The sequence below is a fragment of the Octopus bimaculoides genome, chromosome 2, assembly GCF_046866305.1.
Source record: "Octopus bimaculoides isolate indiv1 chromosome 2, ASM4686630v1, whole genome shotgun sequence".
NCBI classification, from domain to species: domain Eukaryota; kingdom Metazoa; phylum Mollusca; class Cephalopoda; order Octopoda; family Octopodidae; genus Octopus; species Octopus bimaculoides.
Window position 1 is genome coordinate 70,565,787 of NC_142929.1, and position 23,718 is coordinate 70,589,504.

Here is a 23,718-nt window from a genome sequence, read left to right on the forward strand (position 1 = left end):
ATATAGTTGCAAAGCAAGCTTCTTACTCACAAGCTATGCCTGCATCTAATGTTAATTTTTTTTTATTTAGAAAAAAATCCATTAAGCTTCAGTTAGTTTAATGAAGGCCTTGGTAGTAACTCAATATTTGGCTTCATTACACTGGCCAATTTTTTGGTTGCTGTTCATGTTGAAAAATATTTACAGGACATCTCTATTTACCTGGGCTTTTTTAACGTTCATTTACTTGGCGTTAAACATTTGATGTAAGCATTTTTTTTAAATGACAAATATCAGTTGTCCTTTACAAGAGAATGTTGCTAGTTGTGTTGTGCCAAATAATTCCTGACTCAGTGTGCAATTAAAGTTTGTTAATAGTAAAGTCCAGTGACTGGGCTAAAATTAATATGTACAGGATTTGTATGTGTGTGTGTATTTGTGTACACAGATTAATCCAAATATGTCCTTTATTCACTCATTTTATTCATCTGTCAGATCAGTTAATGATAACTATTTTATAGATACATATAGTTAATACATCAGTAATATATTATTATTATCATTATTATTATCAGTAGTTCAAATTCTGCTGTGGTCAGCTTTGCCTTTTATCCTTTCAAGGTTGAAAATTAAATCCCAGTCAAGTACTGGGGTCAATATGGTTGATTGTCCCCCTCCTCACAAAAATCCAGGCCTTGTGCCTATAGTAGAAAGGAATATTATTATTACTGGTAGAATTGTTAGTAAACCAGACGAAATGCTAAGCAGTGTTTTGCCTGCTGCTATGTTTTGAGTTCAAATTCTGTCACGGTCAACTTTGCCTTTCATCCTTTCAGGGTCAATAAATTAAGCACCAGTGAAATACTGGACCGATTACATCAGTCTACTCCCCTCCTCTAAGATTTCAGGCCTTGTGCCTATAGTAGAGAAGATTATTATTATTGAGAGAGTAATGCATACCATCAAAGTGACATTGAGGTACAAATTGTTGTTGGCATGAAATTAACGTGCAAATGGCTGAGCACTCCACAGACACGTGTACCCTTAACGTAGTTCTCGGGGATATTCAGCGTGACACAAAGTGACAAGGCTGACCCTTTGAATTACAGGTACAACAGAAACAGGAAGTAAGAATGAGAGAAAGTTGTGGTGGAAGAGTACAGCAGGGTTCGCCACCATCCCCTGCTGGAGCCTCGTGGAGCTTTAGGTGTTTTCACTCAATAAACCCTCACAACGCCCTGTCTGGGAATCGAAACCGCGAGTCCGCTGCCCTAACCACTGGGCCATTGTGCCTCCACCGAGGTACAAATATACAAAACTCAATATACCCAGCATGACTACCCATCTGATAAAGGTACACGTGCATGACATGGTGACCTTTTAGCAAGATAAACAGTGCATGACCTTGCACGTGGTGCAAAGTTAGAATTTTCTTCAGGTTGTGTAGCGCATCCTGCTCAAAAGGTCCCTAAATGAGGATTACTCTTTTACTCTTTTACTTGTTTCAGTCTTTTGACTGTGGCCATGCTGGAGCACCGCCTTCTTTTTTACTCTATTGTTTAAGGATGATAATTATTCAAACCCCAAAGAATTCCTCTCAATACACAGCTATGATGCTCTCCCTCTACTCCTGCTCGTGATCAGAGATGCACATATTGTCACCCACTAAGGGACATGCTAACTGGTTATGGTCAAGCAACTGACAAGCGAATCTGTGGTATTGAGCAAATATATTTGCTGTTGCCCATTTTTTTATACCATGACAAAACATGTACATGATAACACTTCCAATAAGTTAAGATCAGAAGCCATGAGAGCCAGTGCCTGGTACTACATCAGGATTATTATTACCATTATTATTATTATTATTATTATTATTATGGCAGCGAGCTGCAGAATCATTAGCACACTGGGTGAAATAATTAGGGGCATTTTATCCTTCTTCACATTCTGAGTTCAAATTTCACCATGGTTGACTTTGCCTTTCATCCGTTTGAGATTGATAAAATAAATACCAGTTGAGCACTGGTATCAATGCAATCGACTTATCCCCTCCCCCAAAACTGTTGGCTTTGTGGCCAAAATTTGAAATCATTACTATTATTAAGGCTGCAAGCTGGCAAAATTGTTACTGCGCTGGACAAAATGCTCAGCATCATTTCGTCTGTGTTTTTTCATTCAGCATTCAAATTCTGCTGAGGTCAACTTTGCATCTCATCTTTTCAAGATCAATAAATCAAGTACCAATGAGACACTGGGCTTGATGTAACCAACTAGTTCCCACCCCCACTCCACAAATTCCAGGCCTTGTGCCTATAGTAGAAAGGATTATTATTATTATTATTATTATTATTATTATTATTATTATTATTATTATTATTATTATTATTTCTTTATTTGGGTGTTTTAGTTCATTTGAAGGAGGTGAAGATTATGCTTAATATTTAGCTAAAACAGTGTTACTTCGTGTGTAATACACACATTTTAGTTTTTAAGCCCTGAGGAAAGGGACAAGTCAATTGCCCCAACTCCAGTACTTGACTAGTACTTTCTTTTATTGACCTTGAAGGAATAAATGGCAGTGTTGACCTTGGCAGAATTTAAACTCAGAATGTAAAGAGCTGGAAGAAATACCACTAAGCATTTTGCCTGATGTGCAAACAATTCCGCCAGCTTGCTGCCTTTACACACACACACACACGCACACAAACACCTATAATTTAGACCTCCCATGTTATTATGTTCAAAATCATCCTTGAAATAGTTTGTTTTGTTTAGAAGACAGTATTATAGTTTTCTTGTTGGCATAGGCTAAATCAACTGGCCAAGCAGGTATTTATTTAGGTTTTGTGACAGCAGTCGACTGGTTGTTATAATAATATCTTGTCCAAACACCATTACTGTCACACCAAGCTTTGCTGGAATGGGATGTATAAATAAATATTGAGCTATAAAGAGTTTCAGTTGAATTAGGTCCAGGGAAAGTTGAACACAATATATAAGGTGAAGCAATGTAATTTAAAAAATGTAACTTTTGTATCTAAATATAATTCTCTATTATAATAATGATAATAATAACCCTTTCTACTATAGGCACAACACCTGAAATTTTGTGGGTAGGGGGATAGTTAATTGCATTGGAACCCAGTGCTCAACTGGTGCTTATTTCATTAACCTCTCCATCCCCACTCCCAAAGGATGAAAGGCAAAGTCGACCCTGGTGGCATTTGAACTTAGAACATTCAAATGCTGCTAAGCATTTCGTCCAGTGTGCTAACAATTCTGCTAGCTCACCACCTTATATACTACTACTAATAATAATAACAATAATAATTATTCTTATTATCATCATCATCATTATTTTATTATTATTACTTCCACCTTAGCGAAGGCAGAGGTATTGTTTTCGGTCATGTTTGTTTGTTTGTTTGTCTGTGGACAAGACATCTCAAGGGCCGCTGCATGGATTCGGATGAAACTTTCAGGGATGTGTGACCTCATGACTGGCATGAACTGATTAGATTTTGGGTTCTATCCGCTACCAGACAAGGATTCTGGATTATTTTTCCATTTTTTTTTTTTTTTACTTAATTTTTGAGAGCAGTTGAGTTTATTTCAGATATTCTCATTTTAAAAATTATCTCAGGCTAATCGTTGCCTTGGTGGAGGTTTGCGCTCTCTGAGTGCTCTTGTTAGTATTATTATTCTGCATGTTCTTAGTTCAAATTCTGCCAAGGTCGACATTGCCTTTCATCCTTTCGGGGTTCGATGAAATAAGTACCAGTTACGCACTGGGATCGATGTAATCGACTTATGCCCCCCCCCCCACCAATTTCAGGCCTTGTGCCTATAGTAGAAAGGGTTATTATTATTATTATTATTATTATTATTATTAAGGCAGGAAGCTGACAGAATTGTTAATATGCTGGACATTTCACTTGTCTCTATGTTCTGAGTTCAAATTCTGCCATGGTCAACTTTGCCTTCCATCTTTCAAGAAAATAAGCAACAGTTGAACATTGGGCTCAGTGTAATTGACTAATCCCCACCCTTGAAATTTCAGGCTTTGTGCCTATCATAGAAAGGGTTATTATTATTTTTAATTTTGGTACAAGGCCAGCAATTTTGAGGGTAGAGGAAAGTCGATTACACCAGCTCCAGTACTTGACTGATACTTAATGTTGCTTGAAAGTGTCGCGAAAGCAATGATTGACAACAAGCAGCACGCTGTTGTCGATTCTTTGGAGTCAGCTCATGAAGTACCCATTTTCCAGCCACTGAAACCTTTCCAATGTGTTTTAGCTGACGTACCATGGTTGTATGGGCCACGTTTAACTGTTCTGCAAGTTCCCTATTGATAACAGTAGAGTTCTCTGAAAAAAGAGCTTCCAACATTTCGGAATCAAGTATTTTTGGATGACCCTCTTTTGGCTCTTCTTTCAAATTGAAATCACCACTTCAGAAATGGGAAAACCACCTCCTGCAACTTCTTTCATTCACTACATCATCCCCATAAGTGCTCTGAATAGAGCTTGCTGCTGTACTTGCATTAACACCTTTATGAAACTCATAGAGTAAAACATTTAAGTGATCTTTAGATGGGACAAACATGGTCGTAAAATTTTCTGAGAATTATGGCCAGAAGTTAGATAATCTGAAAGAAAATAGTACAAATTAGACACAGAGATTCCTTAAAACTATAAGAGGTTAAAAAAATTGATAAATTCACTCTCAAACATGTTTTCTAGAAATCAGACATTACTTTTGCACCAACCTGATAACATAAAAGTATCTTGAAATACAAGATGCAGCACAGAATTTTGTCAGTGAACAGGTCGCAGTCTCAAACCAATGAAAATATTTTGACAGATTAAATTGAAATGTTGAAGTAAATCTAACAGTTTTTGTGTGTTTTTAAATGGCTTATAAACACCTTCCATGCTGCAATTGTTTTTGCTTCTGCACATGATCTCAGATCAGGTCACTTGCTATGCAAGTACATCTTCGTAATATCTTGAAATACTAAAGAGTAAATATATTCAATAAAATTGCTGTTGGCTTCAACCATGGCCTCCAGACGGTTTTGGAATCTCCTGCAACTATTTTGGATGGTCCCCTTGTTTAAGTTGGTGAATGCTGCCATAATCCTTGCCTTCAGTTCATCTTTGGTGTTACAAGGACTTTTGTTGGTCTCTCACTCAACTGCATCCCACACACAATAATCAAGGGGGTTGCAGTCTGGGGAGTTAAATGGCCAGATGTTAGGAGTGATGTGGTCACAGAAATTGTCTGACAGCCATGACTGGGTTCTCCTTGTGTTGTATGGTGCAGAGTCTTGTCACCAGTCATAGGGTCTTCAAGCAGCTACCCTCTTGACCCAGGGCAGCACTACCTCCTCCAAGAACTTGATGTAAGCCTCCGTGTTAAGTCTGAGGCCATGTGGGAAAAATGGAGGCATAACATCGCCATTACTAGTGATCACTCCAAACATCATGATATTGATTGGATGTTTGATTTTTATCACTCTCGGTGCATGTCTCAGATCGACACCCAAACACTCTGAAATGTTTGTACTGGAGCTTCTGGCACAAATGCCAAGCAATACATGGTGCTGTTTTTCTCACAGATAGTGCCCAACTGACCCTAGTATACTGTGTAGTTGACAAAATCAAAACAAGCAATGTACATGCACGAAATTGAAAATATGAAATGGTAACAATTTGCCCATTGCACCCTATATATGTGTGTTACTTTCTTAGCCTTGACATCATGTGATAGTTGTAACCAAGCATCATTATCATGGAAGTGGTGGCCTTTATTTCCAATCTTCTGTGAAAATATGTGGTCATGAGGAAATATTACCTCACTTGGAAACAGGTGAAGATTGGCAATAGGAAGGACATCTAACTATAGAAAATCCACCTTGACAAATTCCATCTGAACCATGCAAGCATGGAAAAGTGGACATTAAAACAATGATGATGATATATCAACACACACACACACACACACACACACACTTCTTTCAGTCTCCATCTCCCAAATCTACTCACAAGGTTTTGGTTAGACCAGGGCTAAGTAGAAGACACTTGCCCAAGGTGAGACATAGTGAGACTGAACTTAAAACTATATAGTTGGGAAGCAAAAACTTCTTAGCCACACAACCACATCTACATATACTTTTGTTTATTAAAGCTGAATATTATTATGGCTAATACTAAACATTTGGCACTGACCAGACATTCTTCAGATTGTATTGTAATGAAGAAGGATTTTTTTTTATAAATTCATTATGGATTCCATTATGAGATTTAGCTTTATAGGTGAGTACTGCATAATATCTAGTAGTTCAGTTGGCTTTCATCTCATTGCTATAATTTCACTGCGTAGAATTTTCTTGTCAACATTTCAGTATGATTTTATTTTATTTTTTCGTTAATATTTCAAAATGCTCCATCGTTCTATAGCATTTAATGTTCTTCTCAAATTATGTCTCATCTTTCACCAAATTATGGCTGTCTTTTCCATGTCAACGTTTCAATATGATTTTAATTTTTTTGTTTTTTAATACATTAAAATACTCTCTCATGATGTTCAAGATATGTTTTACAGCTATACAACTATGCAGATCTTGGAGTGTTTTCTTAATCTAATTATAACGTCTGTAAGCATAAGCATCACTATAGGTGTAGATATTACCACAGGTCCAAGTATGGGGCTGCAGTCATGGGTTTAGCTGCATGCTTAAAAAATTCACTCACAACCGCAAGGTTTTGAGTTCAATTTCACTTTGTGACACCATGGGCAAGTATCTGCTAATGTATCCTTGGGTTGACCAATGCCTTATGAGTGACATTCAGAAGACAGAAACTGTACAAGAACCTACAATGTGTGTGTGTGTGTACATGCTTAAGTGTGTGTATATATATATATATAGCTATAGATATAGATGATCAAACTCCAGAGAGACCGGTCTTGATTTGTGTCAGCAAAACTTGCATTCATCATCATCATCATATAAAATCCATTTTCCATGCTGGCATGGGTCGAATGGTTTGACAGGAACCAGCAAGTCTGAACACTGCACCAGACTGTCATCTGTTTTTGGCATGATGTCTATGGCTGAATGCCTTTCCTAATGCCAACCACTTTACATAGTGTATTGTTTGCTTTTTACGTCGCACCAGCAGCAGTGAGATCACCAAGTAACTTGCAGGAGAAGCCCCCCCCCCTCGCCTGGTTGGAGGGGCATAGTATTTGATTGAATAATAGTTTAGATCCTTCCCTAGACTTTTGTCGTCAAGAATTACAGTTGAGGGAATTACAGTGTCATCCGCATCACATGGAAAACTTCATTATATATGTATATAGTTTTAGGGAAAATAACCAAGTTTCAAGAACTCATCAATGAAAATCCACTATCACATATAGAAAAATTAATAATTAAAAGCACAATAAATGAGTATAATATAAAGTAAAGTAAATATCATAAGATAAATATAATATTTATCTTATGATATTTACTTTACTTTATATTAAACTCATTTATTGTACTTTTAATTATTAATTTTTCTATATGTGATAGTGGATTTTCATCGATGAGTTCTTGAAACTTGCTTATTTTCCCTAAAACTATATATTTTATATATATTTTATCTATAAAGCTCAATTTAATTTTAATTTTTTATAAATTGATTTTAATTGAGTTTTTACCTGTAATTTTGGATTTTGTCCCTAATATATATATATATATATATATTAATGATTTGTAGACACACAGTATTTCATTATGCAACAAAGTATATTAAATGTTTTTATAGCTCAATACTGTGTACTGCTTTGTTAGCACTGAAATCACATGTTAAGGTCATCTCTACTGATTTTCTATAGGAATTATAGTCAGCACTGATTCTGTTATGGATTTGAAACATAACAAAATGAGTGCTGGCTATAATTTCTATAGAAAATCTGTAGAGATGACCTTAGTATGTGGTATATATATATATATGTGTGTGTGTGTGTGTGTGTGTGTGTGTGTATTCACATTTACATACATGTGTATGTGTGACAGGGAGAGTGAGATCATTTCCAAGTGTCTTTACATTGACACCAGTTGGGCAGATGTTTTGTTCCTCATATACAGCATTTTACAACTTGGTTATTTGACATACAAAGAACAATGGGATAAAGTATCTTACTTGAAAACAGTAAGGAATCACATCAGGAAGGTCTCAGATGGTCTCATCCACTGTTTTTGTCTTACCTAGTAGTGATAATTTGGTTATAGAAATGGCTTTTGAAAGAACTCTCTTTTTTTTTTTTTATAATCATTTAGGATGAAACTTTCAGATGTTATCAACCCTTTTTATCACATTTCTATTGAAATACAGTCTTCATTTATAGAATTATTTGTTGTTTTGAAAATAACAAAGAATTTAGCAAAATAATTTTGTCATTACCAATATGGAGTTTGGAACATAAATTAACATAAAATTTTAATTTAAATCACTTTGAAACAGGTGGTTTGTATCATAGAATCAGGGATAGTCTCAGACAGGGTGATATCAAAAGGGTTAAAGGGAGAGCTTTTCTTTAATTTGTAATTACGTTAGGTTTCTTCGATGTTACTCTCACTAATCTTCAGAGCTTCCAATTGTATTGCCAGCATTTCTTGTGCTAATTTTAACAATACTTTTAATTATATAATATTTTGATTGGCTTGAAAACCCTTCCTGAGTAAGGCCACAAAATCCCTTACTGTATTTGGTATGGTGTTCTTTCTGTATGGCAGTTTGTGTATATCTTACCTGGAGAATTACAGTAATAAGATGAAGCCCAATTTTTCTACTAAAAGTATACAATCCAGCACTTAATTCTATTCCTTGCCAAACTCTTCAATCTTTCTTTCTATATAGTGTTCTATGGAAACCTACAATTGTATGTCCCATTCTCATAGGGTCTCTCATCCTGTCTGTTGTGAACATACAGTCCTCACCTCATCTCAAAGTCATCAACAGAATCTTTCATTACCATTTCAGTCTCTCTCTCTCTCTCTCTCTCTCTCACTACCTTTCTCCATGCATTCCTTGGTAATGACCATACACATTCACTATAAACCTTACTCTCCTGTTTGTCTTGAATCAGTAAATACTCATCTTTGAAAATCCCAGCAACAGCAATATCATTGCACTTGACATTAAACAAAGCCTTTGACCGTATCTGGCATGAGAACCTTCTAGCACAATTGTTGGCCTATGAACTCCATCTGTTTCTTTTCAAAATCACTCCACTAAAGCTTACGCTAACAACCCTTATTCTATCGACTCTAATGTACCCCAAGGTTCGATAAGGCACTAGGACTGATAAGATTAATGGAATTGGTTTTCTTCTTGAACATCAATACATCAATACCTATAAGAAAAATGCAGATGGGGAGGGTATTCCCACAGGTTATAATTACTTCTCTTCTCTCTCATTTATATACATATTTAAATGTATATTAGTGCATGTGTTTAATAACATGAAATATGTATATATATTGTTTTATGCTATTGTAAATAGTAAAACATATATCCAATAAACGAATGCTTGTGATAATTGTTTCTATTCAAAAAAGAATCTTCTTTATTAACCAATAATGTTTATTATGAAAGCCAGTATTCATTACTGATGTAAATTTGCCAAATAAATTATCAAAAATTCTGTGTTAGTTCATGACATAGACTTATTCTATTATTAATGCAACATAGCTTTCTCTGGTCGTTTTCTGAATGTAGTTTATAATACTTTTGCCACCTAATTTGTTTTCAGTTTGGAGACAGAAAGTATAGTATGAAAGAGATTTTTAAGTAATGCTACATTTGTTTGTGGGCAAAGGTGTGAATGTGTAGTGGGAGAAGCTTGCTTTCCAGCCATGTGGTCTCAGGTTCAGTCCTATTGCATGGAACCATGGGCAAGTGTTTTCTACTGTGACTGTAGACCAATCAAAGCCTTGTAAGGGAATTTGGAAGACAGAAATTGAAAGAAGCCCGTGTATGTGTGCGTGCATGTTTGTGTGTACCCTCATCTTGACATCTCACAATGATTCTAAATGAACATTGCTTTCATAAAATTGATATTGTTTGTTTCTAATCTTCCATAAAATTCATGTCTGACCATGGGGAAATGTTACCTTGCTTGGAAATAGGTGAGGGTTGATGACAGGAAGAGCACCTAGCTGTAGAAAATCTGCTTCAGCAAGCTCCTTCTGACCTATGCAAGCATGGAAAAGTGGACGTTAAAAATTGATGATTATGATGAAGTCTGTAACAAATGTCTGTTGAGTGCACCAATCGCAATTTTGATGCTGTTTATCTGGGAATCCTGAACAGAGAAGATTTGTAGATGTAGGAAAAATTAAGTATGATCTGTTTCTATGTCTGTGTTGTGCTGTGTTAGTGTAAGTGAGTGTTGTTATGCTGTGTTAGTGTCAGTGAGTGTTGTTGTGCTATGTTTGTGTGTGCAACATCAAGTTGAATCATGCCCTGAGCTCAGAAAAAAGCTCCTACAAAAGTGTTGGTCAAGTATGCATGTTATCTGAAAATATGCCATAAGCTGATGGAAATATATAATAACTTTTGAAATGTTGGGTTTCATATATCTAAGGCATGTATTGCTGTATAGAGCTAACTAAAGATTTGAATCTAGATTCAATAAGGAAAGGGGTGCTTAGGAACCATAATGTAGCTGGATGGTAGCTGGGGATGCTACAAACTAGTTTAGATGAATGTAAGAACTGGTACAGAGTAGGGGAGACTCTGTAGTTCTCATCACATGATAAACTTATCTCTTCTGATGCTACTGTAATATCTATCCAGTACATTGTGTAAAATATTTGGTTGTAGGATGGCCATCCAACCATATTAGAAAAAAAAGTACTGTCTCAATTCTTAAGACTCTTAGAGGCCAGTTTCCCAGTTTCCATCAACTGAGATCACATCATTCTCACTGAATGCTTTACCAGGCCATCACAGGGTTACATTCATAGTCGAGTGGACTGGAGCAATGTGAAATTAAATGTTTTGTTCAAGAATACAATACACCATCCAGTCCGAGGATTGAAATCACAACCTTACGATCGTGAGTGCAACCCCTTAACCCCCTTGGCCATGTGCCTTTACTACCTGATCCTAGAAACCATGCCGGAAATGGAATGCATAAGTGAGATGTGGATCCTGGTTCTCATGAAACACTATATGAAGCAATTTTTATAAGAATGCAATGACCCACTTAAGTTGACATTGATTTTTATTTATGCATGCACACATATTTACCTATAATAATAATAATAGGTTTAGATAGATATTCTTTATGGATAAGATAAAAATCCACCCAGAATTCATCATCATCACTGTTCAGTGTGGATAGTGTGTTTTATTGCGACTTCGACATTAGATAAGTGTCCCAAATAAGAAAGAATAAACAATGATATAATGCAAAACAATGACTATGATAATATAGAAGACTGTAACACCACTATAAATATCTCATTGTTATTATCATCATCATCGTTGTTTTAACGTTTATGTATGTTTGAAATGGCTTACAGGGAGTTTATTGGCGCAGATTTTCTATAACCAGATGCCCTTCCTGTTGCTAACTCTCACCTGTTTGTAAGCAAGGCATTATTTTTGCATAGCCAGACATGTCTTCTCAGAATATTAGAAATGAATAGTATTGCTTGTATGATGGTAGTACTCATTCACAACTATCACTCAATGTCAAGACAAGGAAATACAAACATACACTCGTGCATGCACATGTATACTTACACACACACACACATATAGCAAGCTTCTTTACACTTACAAGGCTTTATGTCAACCTGGAGCAATAGTAGAAGAGTCTTGCCCATGGTGCCACACTCTAGAACTGAATATGAAACCATATAGTTGGCGGTAACTTAATTCCATCACTGTTCCAATATTATTACATTCTTCACATGAAATACACAATAGTAACAGGAAATTTGAAGTGATGAAATAGTAAAGCATTGGCTTCGAATAAACCCTCATATATGTATTGTAATTTTCCCCTTTAGTTTGTACATCTCTCTACCACCCTACCCGTTTTTACATCATTTATTCAACTACATGTATATACATAACTTATAGATATATCTCATCAATGTTTTGGCATTCTAAATTTTTAATCTTTTAGAAACATTATTCATCATCATCATTGTTTAACGTCCGCTTTCCATGCTAGCATGGGTTGGACGATTTGACTGAGGACTGGTGAACCAGATGGCTACACCAGGCTCCAATCTGATTTGGCAGAGTTTCTTCTGCTGGATGCCCTTCCTAACGCCAACCACTCTGAGAGTGTATATGTATAAAATTAGTTTCATATAAAATACTGTATAATATTGGTTCAGATATCTGATTTTTTGAAACTCCAGACTGTGTTAAAATAGATTGTCTCTCTTCAGTTAATGTTATCATCAATTGTGTCTTTTAATATCATTATTTGTTTTAAAACAGCCCAAATTACTTTCATCTGTTAATTTTTTTTTTTCAAACTTCTATACTGATTACTTTTTCTATTTTCTTATTAATGATGATAAAAGTAATACCTTCATTCTATGTTTAGTCTTTGTCAAAACACCCTCTAATAGAATCATACTAATCTTTTTGTTATGAGCAGCACAGAGGCTGTACACATACCAAGAAAATGGTCTCATACCCCTTCAACTAAACACAAACTGCATATCACTAGAACCATCCAGATTGATACAAATGCCAGGCCTCATTATTACTGAAGACCTCTCCTGCTGAACATGCATCCTCATCATAGCAACCATTGGCCTTCCTGTTCAGAGCCAGGAAATACTTCAGCCACCAGCAGTGCCTAACTCACCACAAAGTTCAGGAGAAATGCACAGTGGTGTATTACTTCCACATCTGGGACAGTGCTATTGTTATACATACAGACATCCGGAACTGCATTAAAAAAAAAGGGTCACCTGATTGATTGATATAAACAGACTTTTAGCCATCCATTTTTATTTTTAGTAAACAGGTTTTGTTGACATGAAAAAAATCTGAGAAAACACTAAGTTGAAATGCTCTAGTTACCAATCTCATTATTCTCATTACTTAACCCAAATCAGTGAAATCATATGAATCAAGAACTAATGTGTATCTTTACATAGGCACAACAGTTGTGTCATACTGTGTAGTGAAAGATGTAATTAAGTTACTCATTAGTTAACATTCTACATTATGACAATTTGTTACAGACACCACTCCTGTTAATCAAATACACTATGGAAGTACAAAACATTTGAACACTACACAGGCATGATGTCATCATTCACTTTTAGCATTGCTTTTCTATGCTAGCATGAGTTTGAGTGAGGAATTATTTTGAAGCAGGATTTTACAACCAGTTACTCTTCTTGTCACTAACCCTTATCTATTTTCTGGGCTAATGCAGTTTCGCACCTCTCCCTGAAAAATGTATTTTTTTTAAAAACTTTTTTCGGATTCCTATGTTTTAGATGTCGGAGATTATGAATATGCAAAACAAAAAATTATTTTTGCATATTTGTAATCTCCAACATTTAAAATGTAGGAATAGGAAAAATTTTTTTCAAAAAAATGCATTTTCCAAGGAGAGGTACGAAACTGCATTAGCCCCCTATTTTCTAGTAAGGGATTTTTTCTATTCCAGAAGTCTTTGAAAACACAGAGTGACTGGTAATATTGTCAATAAGTAAAAAATGTTCTGCTCAGCTGGTGGAAAGTGTGTAATGTCATATATACATACATACATGAATGATCAGCTTCCTGCAGTTTCTGTCATCAGATTCCCTCACCAGATATTGGTCAGCCTAAGGTTATAAACAGAAAATGCCCAAAGTGCTACACAGTGAGGTTATAAACAGAAGATGCCCAAGGTGCTACACTGAAACCACAGGGTCAAGAGGTTCACTTCTTAACCACAAGTCATGCCTGTATATAAGGGCAAATTTTAACCTGAAGTTTTGCAGTAGTTGTTTAGTAATGGTAAACTCTGCTTGTGCAAAGATGCTGCATAGAACCTGCTGATTGGTATTTTAGTCCTTAGTGAATATGCTTTCATTGTGGGCATATTGACTTTGTACTGTAAATCAGCAGGGGAGCTTTCTCCTTAGTCTTTAAAAGGGGGATCATGTATTTAAGCTCTGTAGTTATTAATCCTTAAATAATCTGTGAAGCATGATCTTTGAATGTTGGGCCTCATAGAGGCAATGACTAGTGACAGAGACCTTTGGTGATATGCTGTGCTTGAGAAGACTTGTCAAGCCAAGTGAAATCGTAGTCCTGGCCGTTGCTGATGTCATATAAATGGCACCCGAGAAATTGTAATCGTGGCCATTGCTGGTAGCATGATCTTTGAAATGATCTTTGAACATTAAACCTCATGGAAGCAAGGAACGAGATGGTAAAGCATGATCTTTGAATGTTGGGCCTCACAGAGACGATAACAAGTGACTAAGATCATAGCAACATGTTGTGCTTAAGAAAACTTGCCAAGCCAACTGAAATTATAGTCATGGCCATTGCCAGTGTCATGTAAATGGCACCTGTGAAATCGTAGTCATGACTGTTACACTCTCAGAGTGGTTGGCATTAGAAAGGTTATCCAGCCATAGAGATCATGCCAAATCAGACTGGAACTTGGTGCAGCTCTCTGATTTGCCAGTTCCAGTCAATCCATCTAACCCATGCCAACATGGAAAGCAGATGCTAAATGATGATGATAATGATGAATCTCTGATAAAGCACTTTGACAAGTGTTCCAGCCATGACCATCCTGTCATATATGTAGCACTACATTGTCCAATGTATCCTTCCTTTTATAAGTTGGTTGGTGTGATTTTAGAGAAATGTAGCTATTTCTACCACAAAGAGTTGTTTAATCATTGAACTTGGATCAAGCAGAACTATGTTCAAAGACATTCCAGTTGGAACCATACCGTCTGTTTTAGGGATATGTAGGGATATCTACTGTCTCTTTTATTTAATCCTTTAACATTTAAACCAGCCCTATCCATCCAAACCATTCTTCCCGTTTTATGTTCAAACTAGCCAGATATGGTCTCTCACACCTATCCTGCAATGTCATCCTACATATAAACAATATCACCATCAAAATCTCAAAGCTATGAGATAATGTAGATTGAATCAAAATAAGATGAATAAATAAGCTTTATATTTGACTGAGTAATCTGAACACTAAAAGGTTAAAACTTTTTGGTGTGCTTTAGGGAGATTTGGCTGATATTTCAAGTAAGTCATGAGGCCACTTAAAGGCTTGCAAGTTGGCTCTTGTTCAATTCTATTGGTAAGCTGCTAGTTTCACTTCAATTTATAGTCAACTCTGTTTAATTGCAGAGCTTGACTGGTTGTAATTATATACAATTAACTGAATTCTCAAAGTTGGCAATAAATGACCAAATTTTAATATATTCCAAATGATAAGACATTATGACATTGATTGCAGAAAAACCTATTTTGGCAGTACATTTTTGAGTACACATAAATTAACTGTGTTCTGCACCAGCCAAAATATCTTGTCAATTGTTGGATTTATTCCTTTTGATGTTCTTCAGTTGTCCCAAGCTAAAACAGATTCATATTTCAACAGCATTTACCATGTTATTTTATATGTGTATAAATATTAGATAAATAAATTATTTTTTTATGTATATATATATATATATATATATATATATATATATATATATATATATATAGGCACAGGTATGGCTATGTAATTAAGAAGCTCACTTTACAACCACATGGTTTTGTGACCAAGTGTCTTCTACTATAGCCCTGGGCTGCCCTATGCTTTGTGAATGAATTTGGTAGATGGAAACTGTATAAGATCCATCTTTCATGTGTTTGTGTTTGGGCCCCACCTCCCTGTTTGAGAACTGGCATGGTTTGTTTAATCCCAGTAGCATAGGTTTGACATAAGAGTCCAATAGAATAAATGCCAGACTTAAGTTAGTTCCCCAGCATGTTCGTAGTCCAATGATTGAAGCAAGTAAAGATGTAGAAGCATCATAACTGTTTAGCATATCCTGGGTTTTTTTTTGGTTTTTTTAATTTGTTTTGATATTTTTCAATTACTCTGATTCATAAATTCTAACAATGGCTTTTGTCCGCTGAATTAATCAATGATGAATTACAATCATAAGGACAAATTTACTGGGTCAATCACAGGCTAATTTCAGTTGATAATGAAAGTAATAAGATAGCATCCATTTAAACATGTTTTTTTACAAATGTTTTCTACAATGAATATTTAATTAATAGAGAAATTCATTACTCAAAAATAAAATAAAAATATACCAGGATCTAAATTTTGGTAGTTTTAATTGAAATGATAAGATGAATTTTGATACATTAATTTGAATTTTTTTTTATCTAACATTATGCATGTAAAAGTATTGGTTATTTGTCATTTAAAGTCATCATTAAAACAGAAGATTCCAGAGGCATATCAAATCAAATTTTCAATTTTATTTATGTGTATCAGCATTATAATTGTTTGACATGTCCCAAAATGTAGATTTGACCAATTTTTTTTCTTTCATCATCATCATTTTACATCCACTCTTCCATGGTTGCATGGAGCAGATGCAATTTGTTGCAACAGACTTTCTGCAGCTAGGTGCCCTTCCTGTCGCCATCCTTCACCTGTTTCCAATCAAGATGATGTTTTTCATGGAAGACTGGAAACCTGTATGACGATAAAGCTCATTTACAATCATCATGTAATGTCAGAGTAAACACACACACACCATGTGTGTGAGTAATAATAAAAACAATTTTTACATTAATCTGATAGGTTACTTTATACTTTTGTTGATTACAAATTAATCACTCTTAAACAAGAATATTATTCACTGTGACTTCAGAATTTTGTGGAAGCAGATGGTTTAGTGGTTAGGGTGTTGCACTCATGATTGTAAGATTATGGTTTCAATTTATGGACCTGGTTTCAATTCCTGGACTTGGTGACACGTTGTGTTCTTGAGAAAAGCACTTCATTTCACATTACTCCAGTCCACTTAGCTGGTAAAAATGAATAATCCTGCAATGAGCCAGTGTCCCATCCAGGTGGAGAATTTATAAACCATGGAACCCGGGAAACCGGCCCTTATGTATTAGCATGACTCGAAAAGGTAACTTTAACTTTTTACTTTACTTCAGAGTTTTGGCACTTCAATGATGGCTTATCTGGCCGAAACTACAAAGTCACTGTCAATAAAATATATATATATATATATATATATATATATATATATATATATATATATATATATATATATTTATATTTATATGGCTTCTTTCACTTTCTGCTTACCAAATCAACTCACAAAGCTTTGGTTAGGATCTGTAATAAAAGACAGCTGCCCTACAACTAACTGAAATTTATTTTATTTGCATATGTAATTAAATGATCAGTTTTATGTAGACTTGGTGCTAGATGACTCAATGTTTAAAAAGTTACCCAGTTAATCACATTTTTGCAATTATGAGGTATCAACTATACTTTGGTTTTTGATAAAGTCATAGTAAACAATAGCCAAAATGTTAAAATATTATAAAATTGTTAAAGCTTGATGCTTCTAGCCTTAATTTTCCAAATATACATTGGTAGCTTCTTTTTTTTTTATCCTTGAGCCCTAGGACTCATAAGTCCAATTATCCAGTTTTGATGGTGTATAAGTATAATCACCACATTCCTCTGAATAGGATGCCGATCTATTGTAAGGTTTGGGGCAAGATGTCAAGTCATTACTTGACTCATATTTCATTTTATCAACTCCAGTATTTGACTGACTGACGCGTATGTTATTTTATTGAACCCAGTACATGACTGGTACTTTATTTTATTGACCCCGAAGAGATGAAAGACAAACTTAAGCTCAGCAGAATTTGAACTTGGCACATAAAAACTAGGAAGAACTGCCACTAAGCATTTTGGTCAACAGGTTAATGATTCTGCCAGCTCCCCACCTTATGGTAGCTTTGGGAAAATATTTAACAGTAGATATTAGAAAGAAAGGTGGATGTGATTTTCTTTTTTTCTTCTACTTGTTTCAGTCATTTAACTGTGACCATGCTGGAGCACTGCCTTGAAGGGTTTCAGTCAAGCAAATCAGTCTCAGAACTTATCTCTTAAGCCTAGTACTTATTCTATCAGACTCTTTTGCTAAACCACTAAGTTACAGGGACGTAAACACCCCAACACTGGTTGTCAAGTGGTGACGGGGGAGGAACAATCACAGATGCAAAGACACATACACATAGATGTACATATATACACATATATATAAATATATGTGTGTGTGTGTGTATATATATATAACAGGCTTCTTTCAGTTTCCTTCTACCAAATCCACTCACAAGGCATTGGTCAGCCTGAGGCTATAACAGAAGACAATTGCCCAAGGTGTCACACAGTGGGACTGAACCTAGAATCATGTGGTTGGAAAGCAATCTTCTTAACACACAGCCACACCTGTGCTTATGTGATGTTTACAAAAAGAAAAAGAAAAAATCACTGGAATTTTTTTTTTTACTTTTAAATTTGTCTTGCCTCATAAGGTGGTCATTGAATTTCTACTGATTAAAAAAGTGCACATAAATGGCATGTGACAGGATTTACTGATTGGGATATTAATTAGAAGGTAAATAATTACTGTTGTGGCTTTGAATTAACTTTCTAAAGATATGGATTAAAATCTAGAAGGTGGAGCATTTTAGGCACTCAAATAACAAAATTGTTAGACATGTATTAGAAAGCTTGAGTAAGTCTTACTAGTAGATTATTCTTTATAATGTGATTAACAGCTTTCAAGATGTTAGTGCAGGTATGGCTGTGGTTAAGAAGCTTACTTTGCACCCAAATGGTTTTGGATTCAATCCTGCTGCATGATATCTTGAGCAAGTGTTTGCTACTATAGCCCTGTATCAACCAATGCCTTGTAAGTGAATTTGGTAGATGGAAACTGTGGAAGTCCATTATCATTGTGTGTGTGGTTTTCTGATTGAGTTTGTCCCCCACCCACTGCTTGCTTGACAACCGGTGTTGCTTTGTTTGTGTTTATTGCTACCCCTCCCCCGTAACTTAGCAGTTCAGCAATAAAAGACTAATAGAATAAGTACCAGATTTAAAAAATAAGTACTGAGGTCCATTTTTTGACTAAATCCTTCAAGGTGTTGCCCCCATAGAGCCACAGTCCAGTGATTAGAAAAAGTAAAATATATGAAGACCAAGTGCTAAGAGAAATGTAATGCAGGAAGAAAAACACATAAAACTGTTTTGATATCATTTTGGGTAGAAACTTTGGTCTAAAGATTTTTATTTAAGGTTGCAGTCTTGTGTAAATGTAGATTACATTTTATATCAGCTTTTATCTAAGTATGTATGGTGGTTAACTAATGCTTCATTCTGATTTTAATGACTTATATTGCTGCTTAATTAAATTTCAGCAAATTCTTCATAATCTGCAATAATTTTGAATTTTGTTGGAACTAATTTTGTTATGTTTAGTAAAATTCATTACTAATGAAGCTTATAAACATGCTCAAGTGAAATATAAACAAACAACAACCAATAAGTGTGTTTATAGGCTTTATTAATTATAATTAATCACAGTATAACATATCAGTAAAATAATGCATGTTTTTCTTTTATTACAGAAAAAGCTAGTGATGGCTCCCAGGCATCCGAAAACTGGACTCTATTCCTGGACGCCTGTGATATCATCAATGAAACAGATGAGGGGTTAGTAGACTATTTCATATTATATTGGATCATCCCATAAACAATGCAGTATTTTTGTACTTCTTTTATTTTTCAAAATTAAAATAAACAAAGTTCTTTTTTAATCTAAAATATACTCTCCTTCATTTTCTACAATGCTCTTCCATTTATCTGGTAGACTTGCAAGGCCCCTCTTCCAAAATTCACTTGTCTGTGATGAAAAAATACTCCTCTAGTACTATTCTGACCTAGTCTAGAGAATTCATATTTTTTCTGTCCAAATGATTTTGAAGACTGCAGGATAAATGATAATCAGATGGGGCAATGTCCGGCAAATATGGTGGGTGGGGCATCGTTTCCCATTCGAACTGCTCCAGCTTTTGGAATGTCATCCTCACTGTATGCGGCCGAGCATTATCCTGATGGTAGAACACCTTTCATCTTGAAACCAAAGATGGTTGTTTTTCTTCTATTGCTGACTTAAGTTGCTCAAGCTGCTTGCAGTAGATCTCCTTTGTTATTGTTTGGTTTGGGTTAAAAAATTCAAAGTGGACTAAACCTTTCATATCCCACCAAACAGATAACAACACTTTATGTGGGTGAAGACCTTCTTTAGCCTGGGGTGCCAGAGTTTTTTCTTTCCCTACCCACTGTCTTTGGCACTTGACATTTTTATAGAGAACCCATTTCTTGTCACCAGTCACTGTTTGGTCCAAAAAAGGTTCATTTGTGAGACGTGGCTACAAAGAAGAGCACACATTCACTCTCTGCACGTGGTTAGACTCAGAAAGTTTGTGAGGAACCCATTGACCCAATTTGCTGACTTTTCCACAGGCATGCAGGTGTCAATGAATGGTTGAATGATCAAATCGAAGCTTCTGTGCTAGTTCTTCAACAGTTACGATGGGATTTTGTTCCAACAGGGTTTGCAGGATATCAAGCTCTATAGACCTTCCAGGACAAGGCTCGTCTTCTAGGCTGTAGTTTCCGGCTCGGAATTTTTGGAACCACCATTGACACTGGCTTATTACACTTATTGTCCAATCCTCATATACTGCATTAATATTCCTTACACTTTCCATTGCATTGCTGCCTTTATTGAACTCATAAAGCAAAATATGCTGAATATACTCCTTTGTCGCTTCCATTATAACTTTGAAAAAATAACTGTTAAAATCGAACTGCACCCTTGAAAACTTGCACTAAGAATAAGTACAAGGTAAAATTACAACCTGCTTTTATAGCAAGCTGATGCAGGTAGTTTATCCCGTCCCCCTCCAACTTTTAGTTCATGCAATTGAAAAAAACTGCATTATTTATGGGATGACCCAATAAATACATAATTATCCACTTCACAGCTGGGATCTTTAGGTTAATATATCTCTACATCTCCTCACATCATTTCTTAGCTTTTATTTTCATAATGTTGTTATGGTTGTTTAGTAGGCCTAATGTCAGATCATCAAAGACGTGCATCTCCTGGGTGGCATATGGGAATACCTTGGAAATAAAGGCTGCTTCAAATAAACCGAATAAGAAACAGTGAATCAAAGACAGTTTTTGCCAACATTCTGTTGGCTAGCAAAAACAGTTATGCCCAAACTGCTTAAATGATTCCTTAGCCAAAAATTTTAACTCTTTAGTATTTAAACCAGCCATATCCAGCCAAAATATTCTACCTGTTTTTTGTTTAAAATGGCCAGATCTGGTTTCTCACACCTACCCTACAATCTCATTCTAAAAAAAATTAGCAGTTACCTCAGCAAAATCTCAAAGCTACAAGATAATGCTTGATTAATTCAAAACAATGAGAATAAATAGGCATTACATTTGTCAGAATAATCTGAATGCTAAAGGGTTAATGGCCATTCTTATTGAATTAGTGGAATTTAACCAAGATCCAACTGCAACCAGTAAGATCAAGGCAGCTACACAACAGGTCACCAACCAACTGTAGACATCAATATCTACAAGTATTCAAGAATGGAAACTATTATGAAAATTGAAGGACATCAGGTATCTGGTGAATGTTATGGAGAGAGATAAGGAGAAGGCAATGATTGATTTAATAGATGATTGAATCTTGTAAACAAATCTAATTAAATCAAACATTAAATTAAACATACCAAATATATAAATTTTAACACATGTATTATATCAATAATTTAGTTTATTGACACTGGGAAATAAAATGTGAAGTCAACATTGATTGAGTCAGATAAAATTTAGCTGGGATTTTATTTTTTTGATGTGGCACATATCTTTGTATAAATTTAATCTCTATCTTATCTGAACTAATTTAGTTTTATACTAATTTTGCTATGGTTTCCTATGGGCCTGTCCATCACTTTCTGGCTCGAGAACCCTGTTGTTTCCTCTCCCTCTTGTAGCTTCCTTGATGTTTTTGTTGTTGTTCAGCCCGAGACAGGCCCTAACTGAGCACACCTCTAATCAAAAGTGTCAGGAAAGGGTGCAACATGATCATCATCATCATTTAACGTCCGCTTTCCATGCTAGCATGGGTTGGACAATTTGACTGGGGACTGGCGAACCAGATGGCTACACCAGACTCCAATCTGATCTGGCAGAGTTTCTACAGCTGGATGCCCTTCCTAACGCCAACCACTCCGAGAGTGTAGAAGGTGATCAGGGAGTGATTTGTAAGATATTTCTAATAGTTTGAGCAACAAAATAGAAGCTCCTTCATTGGCTCATCCTATTTTAGTATTTTGCCATGGTACTTCCTGTTCAAACTCATATACCATGCTCTGACTAACATCTGCAGATGTCTTCCATTTCAGTTCATTCAGTGCAGGTTTCATTATCATCATCATCTATTTTATTTATATTCTTTGTCATGACACCTTCCCTTTCATTGAACCAATGAACCTGCATCATCTGTTAAAGCTACATGTGTAGCCTAAGTAGAGCTTAAGGATAATGTTACATTACCTGTCACTACTCTGAGTTTGGTTGTGTGGTTAAGAAGCTTGCTTCCCAGCCCCATAGTTTTGGGTTTAGTCTCACTGTACATCACCTTAGACAAATGTCTTCCACTATAGCCCTAGAATAACCAGAGCCTTATGAACGGATTTGGTAAACAGAAACTGAAAGAAACCCATTGTGTGTGTGTCCTTGTCTTGATATCATGTGATTGTTGTAAATGAATGTGATTCATTTCCAATATTCTGCAAACACGTGTTGCATCACTACAATACAGAACACAAGACATTCTCTGTAACAGTTAAACTATTTCAGAGTAACTGTTATCACGGATAGTTCACTTAGACTGTGCGATTGAGTACCAGGACACAGAAGTATGAGGTATAAATAGGAATGAAAGAGATAAAAATATACTGTACTACTATGATAATCAGACTAGAAATAGTTTAACCCTTTTGTTACCATATTTCTGTTGAGATGTTCTGTGTTTCTTTCAATTAATTTTAAATATAACAAAGAATCTAGTAAAATAACTTAGTTACCATTAAGCTAGTGTTAGAAACATAAATTGTGACTAAGGTTTTGTGGAAGATTTTAATTCAGAACTTTTGGAAACAAGACATTTGTAATACAGAGCCAGAGACGATTTCAGCCAGGTCGGTATCAAAAGGGTTAAAGGTATATTACATAAGCAATTCAAGTGTTACCTGTTCATAGTTCAGTTAATTAAGTTAAATGGGCCATAGATGATGCTATTTAGTTACGTCCTTTTATTTATATAATCTTTATTTGCCTTAATGTAACTGCTTAAGTTATTCACTATTCATTCACATAATAAGATCTTTTTTGATAAAATCAGCTTTTTTTGAAAGAAAATCAAAAATAAAAATAAACCTGATAATAATAGTAGGAGCAGTAGTTGTAGTATTTGTGCCAAAATAATTGTGATATATTAGTCTATTTCTTTCACTGAGGGAAAACTGTGCA

At 35.3% G+C, this 23,718-nt stretch overlaps 1 protein-coding gene across 4 annotated transcripts in view; it reads left to right on the top strand.

The window, feature by feature from the left end:
• The window catches only part of LOC106869232 (target of Myb1 membrane trafficking protein), a 139,777-nt gene that overhangs the window by 30,063 nt on the left and 85,996 nt on the right, over positions 1-23,718 (top strand). For all 4 annotated transcript variants that reach the window (XM_014914881.3, XM_014914882.3, XM_014914883.3 and 1 more), the window contains exon 2: positions 19,725-19,809. In XM_014914881.3, the coding sequence (XP_014770367.1) occupies positions 19,725-19,809 (85 nt within the window). The remainder of the gene's footprint in view (positions 1-19,724; positions 19,810-23,718) is intronic.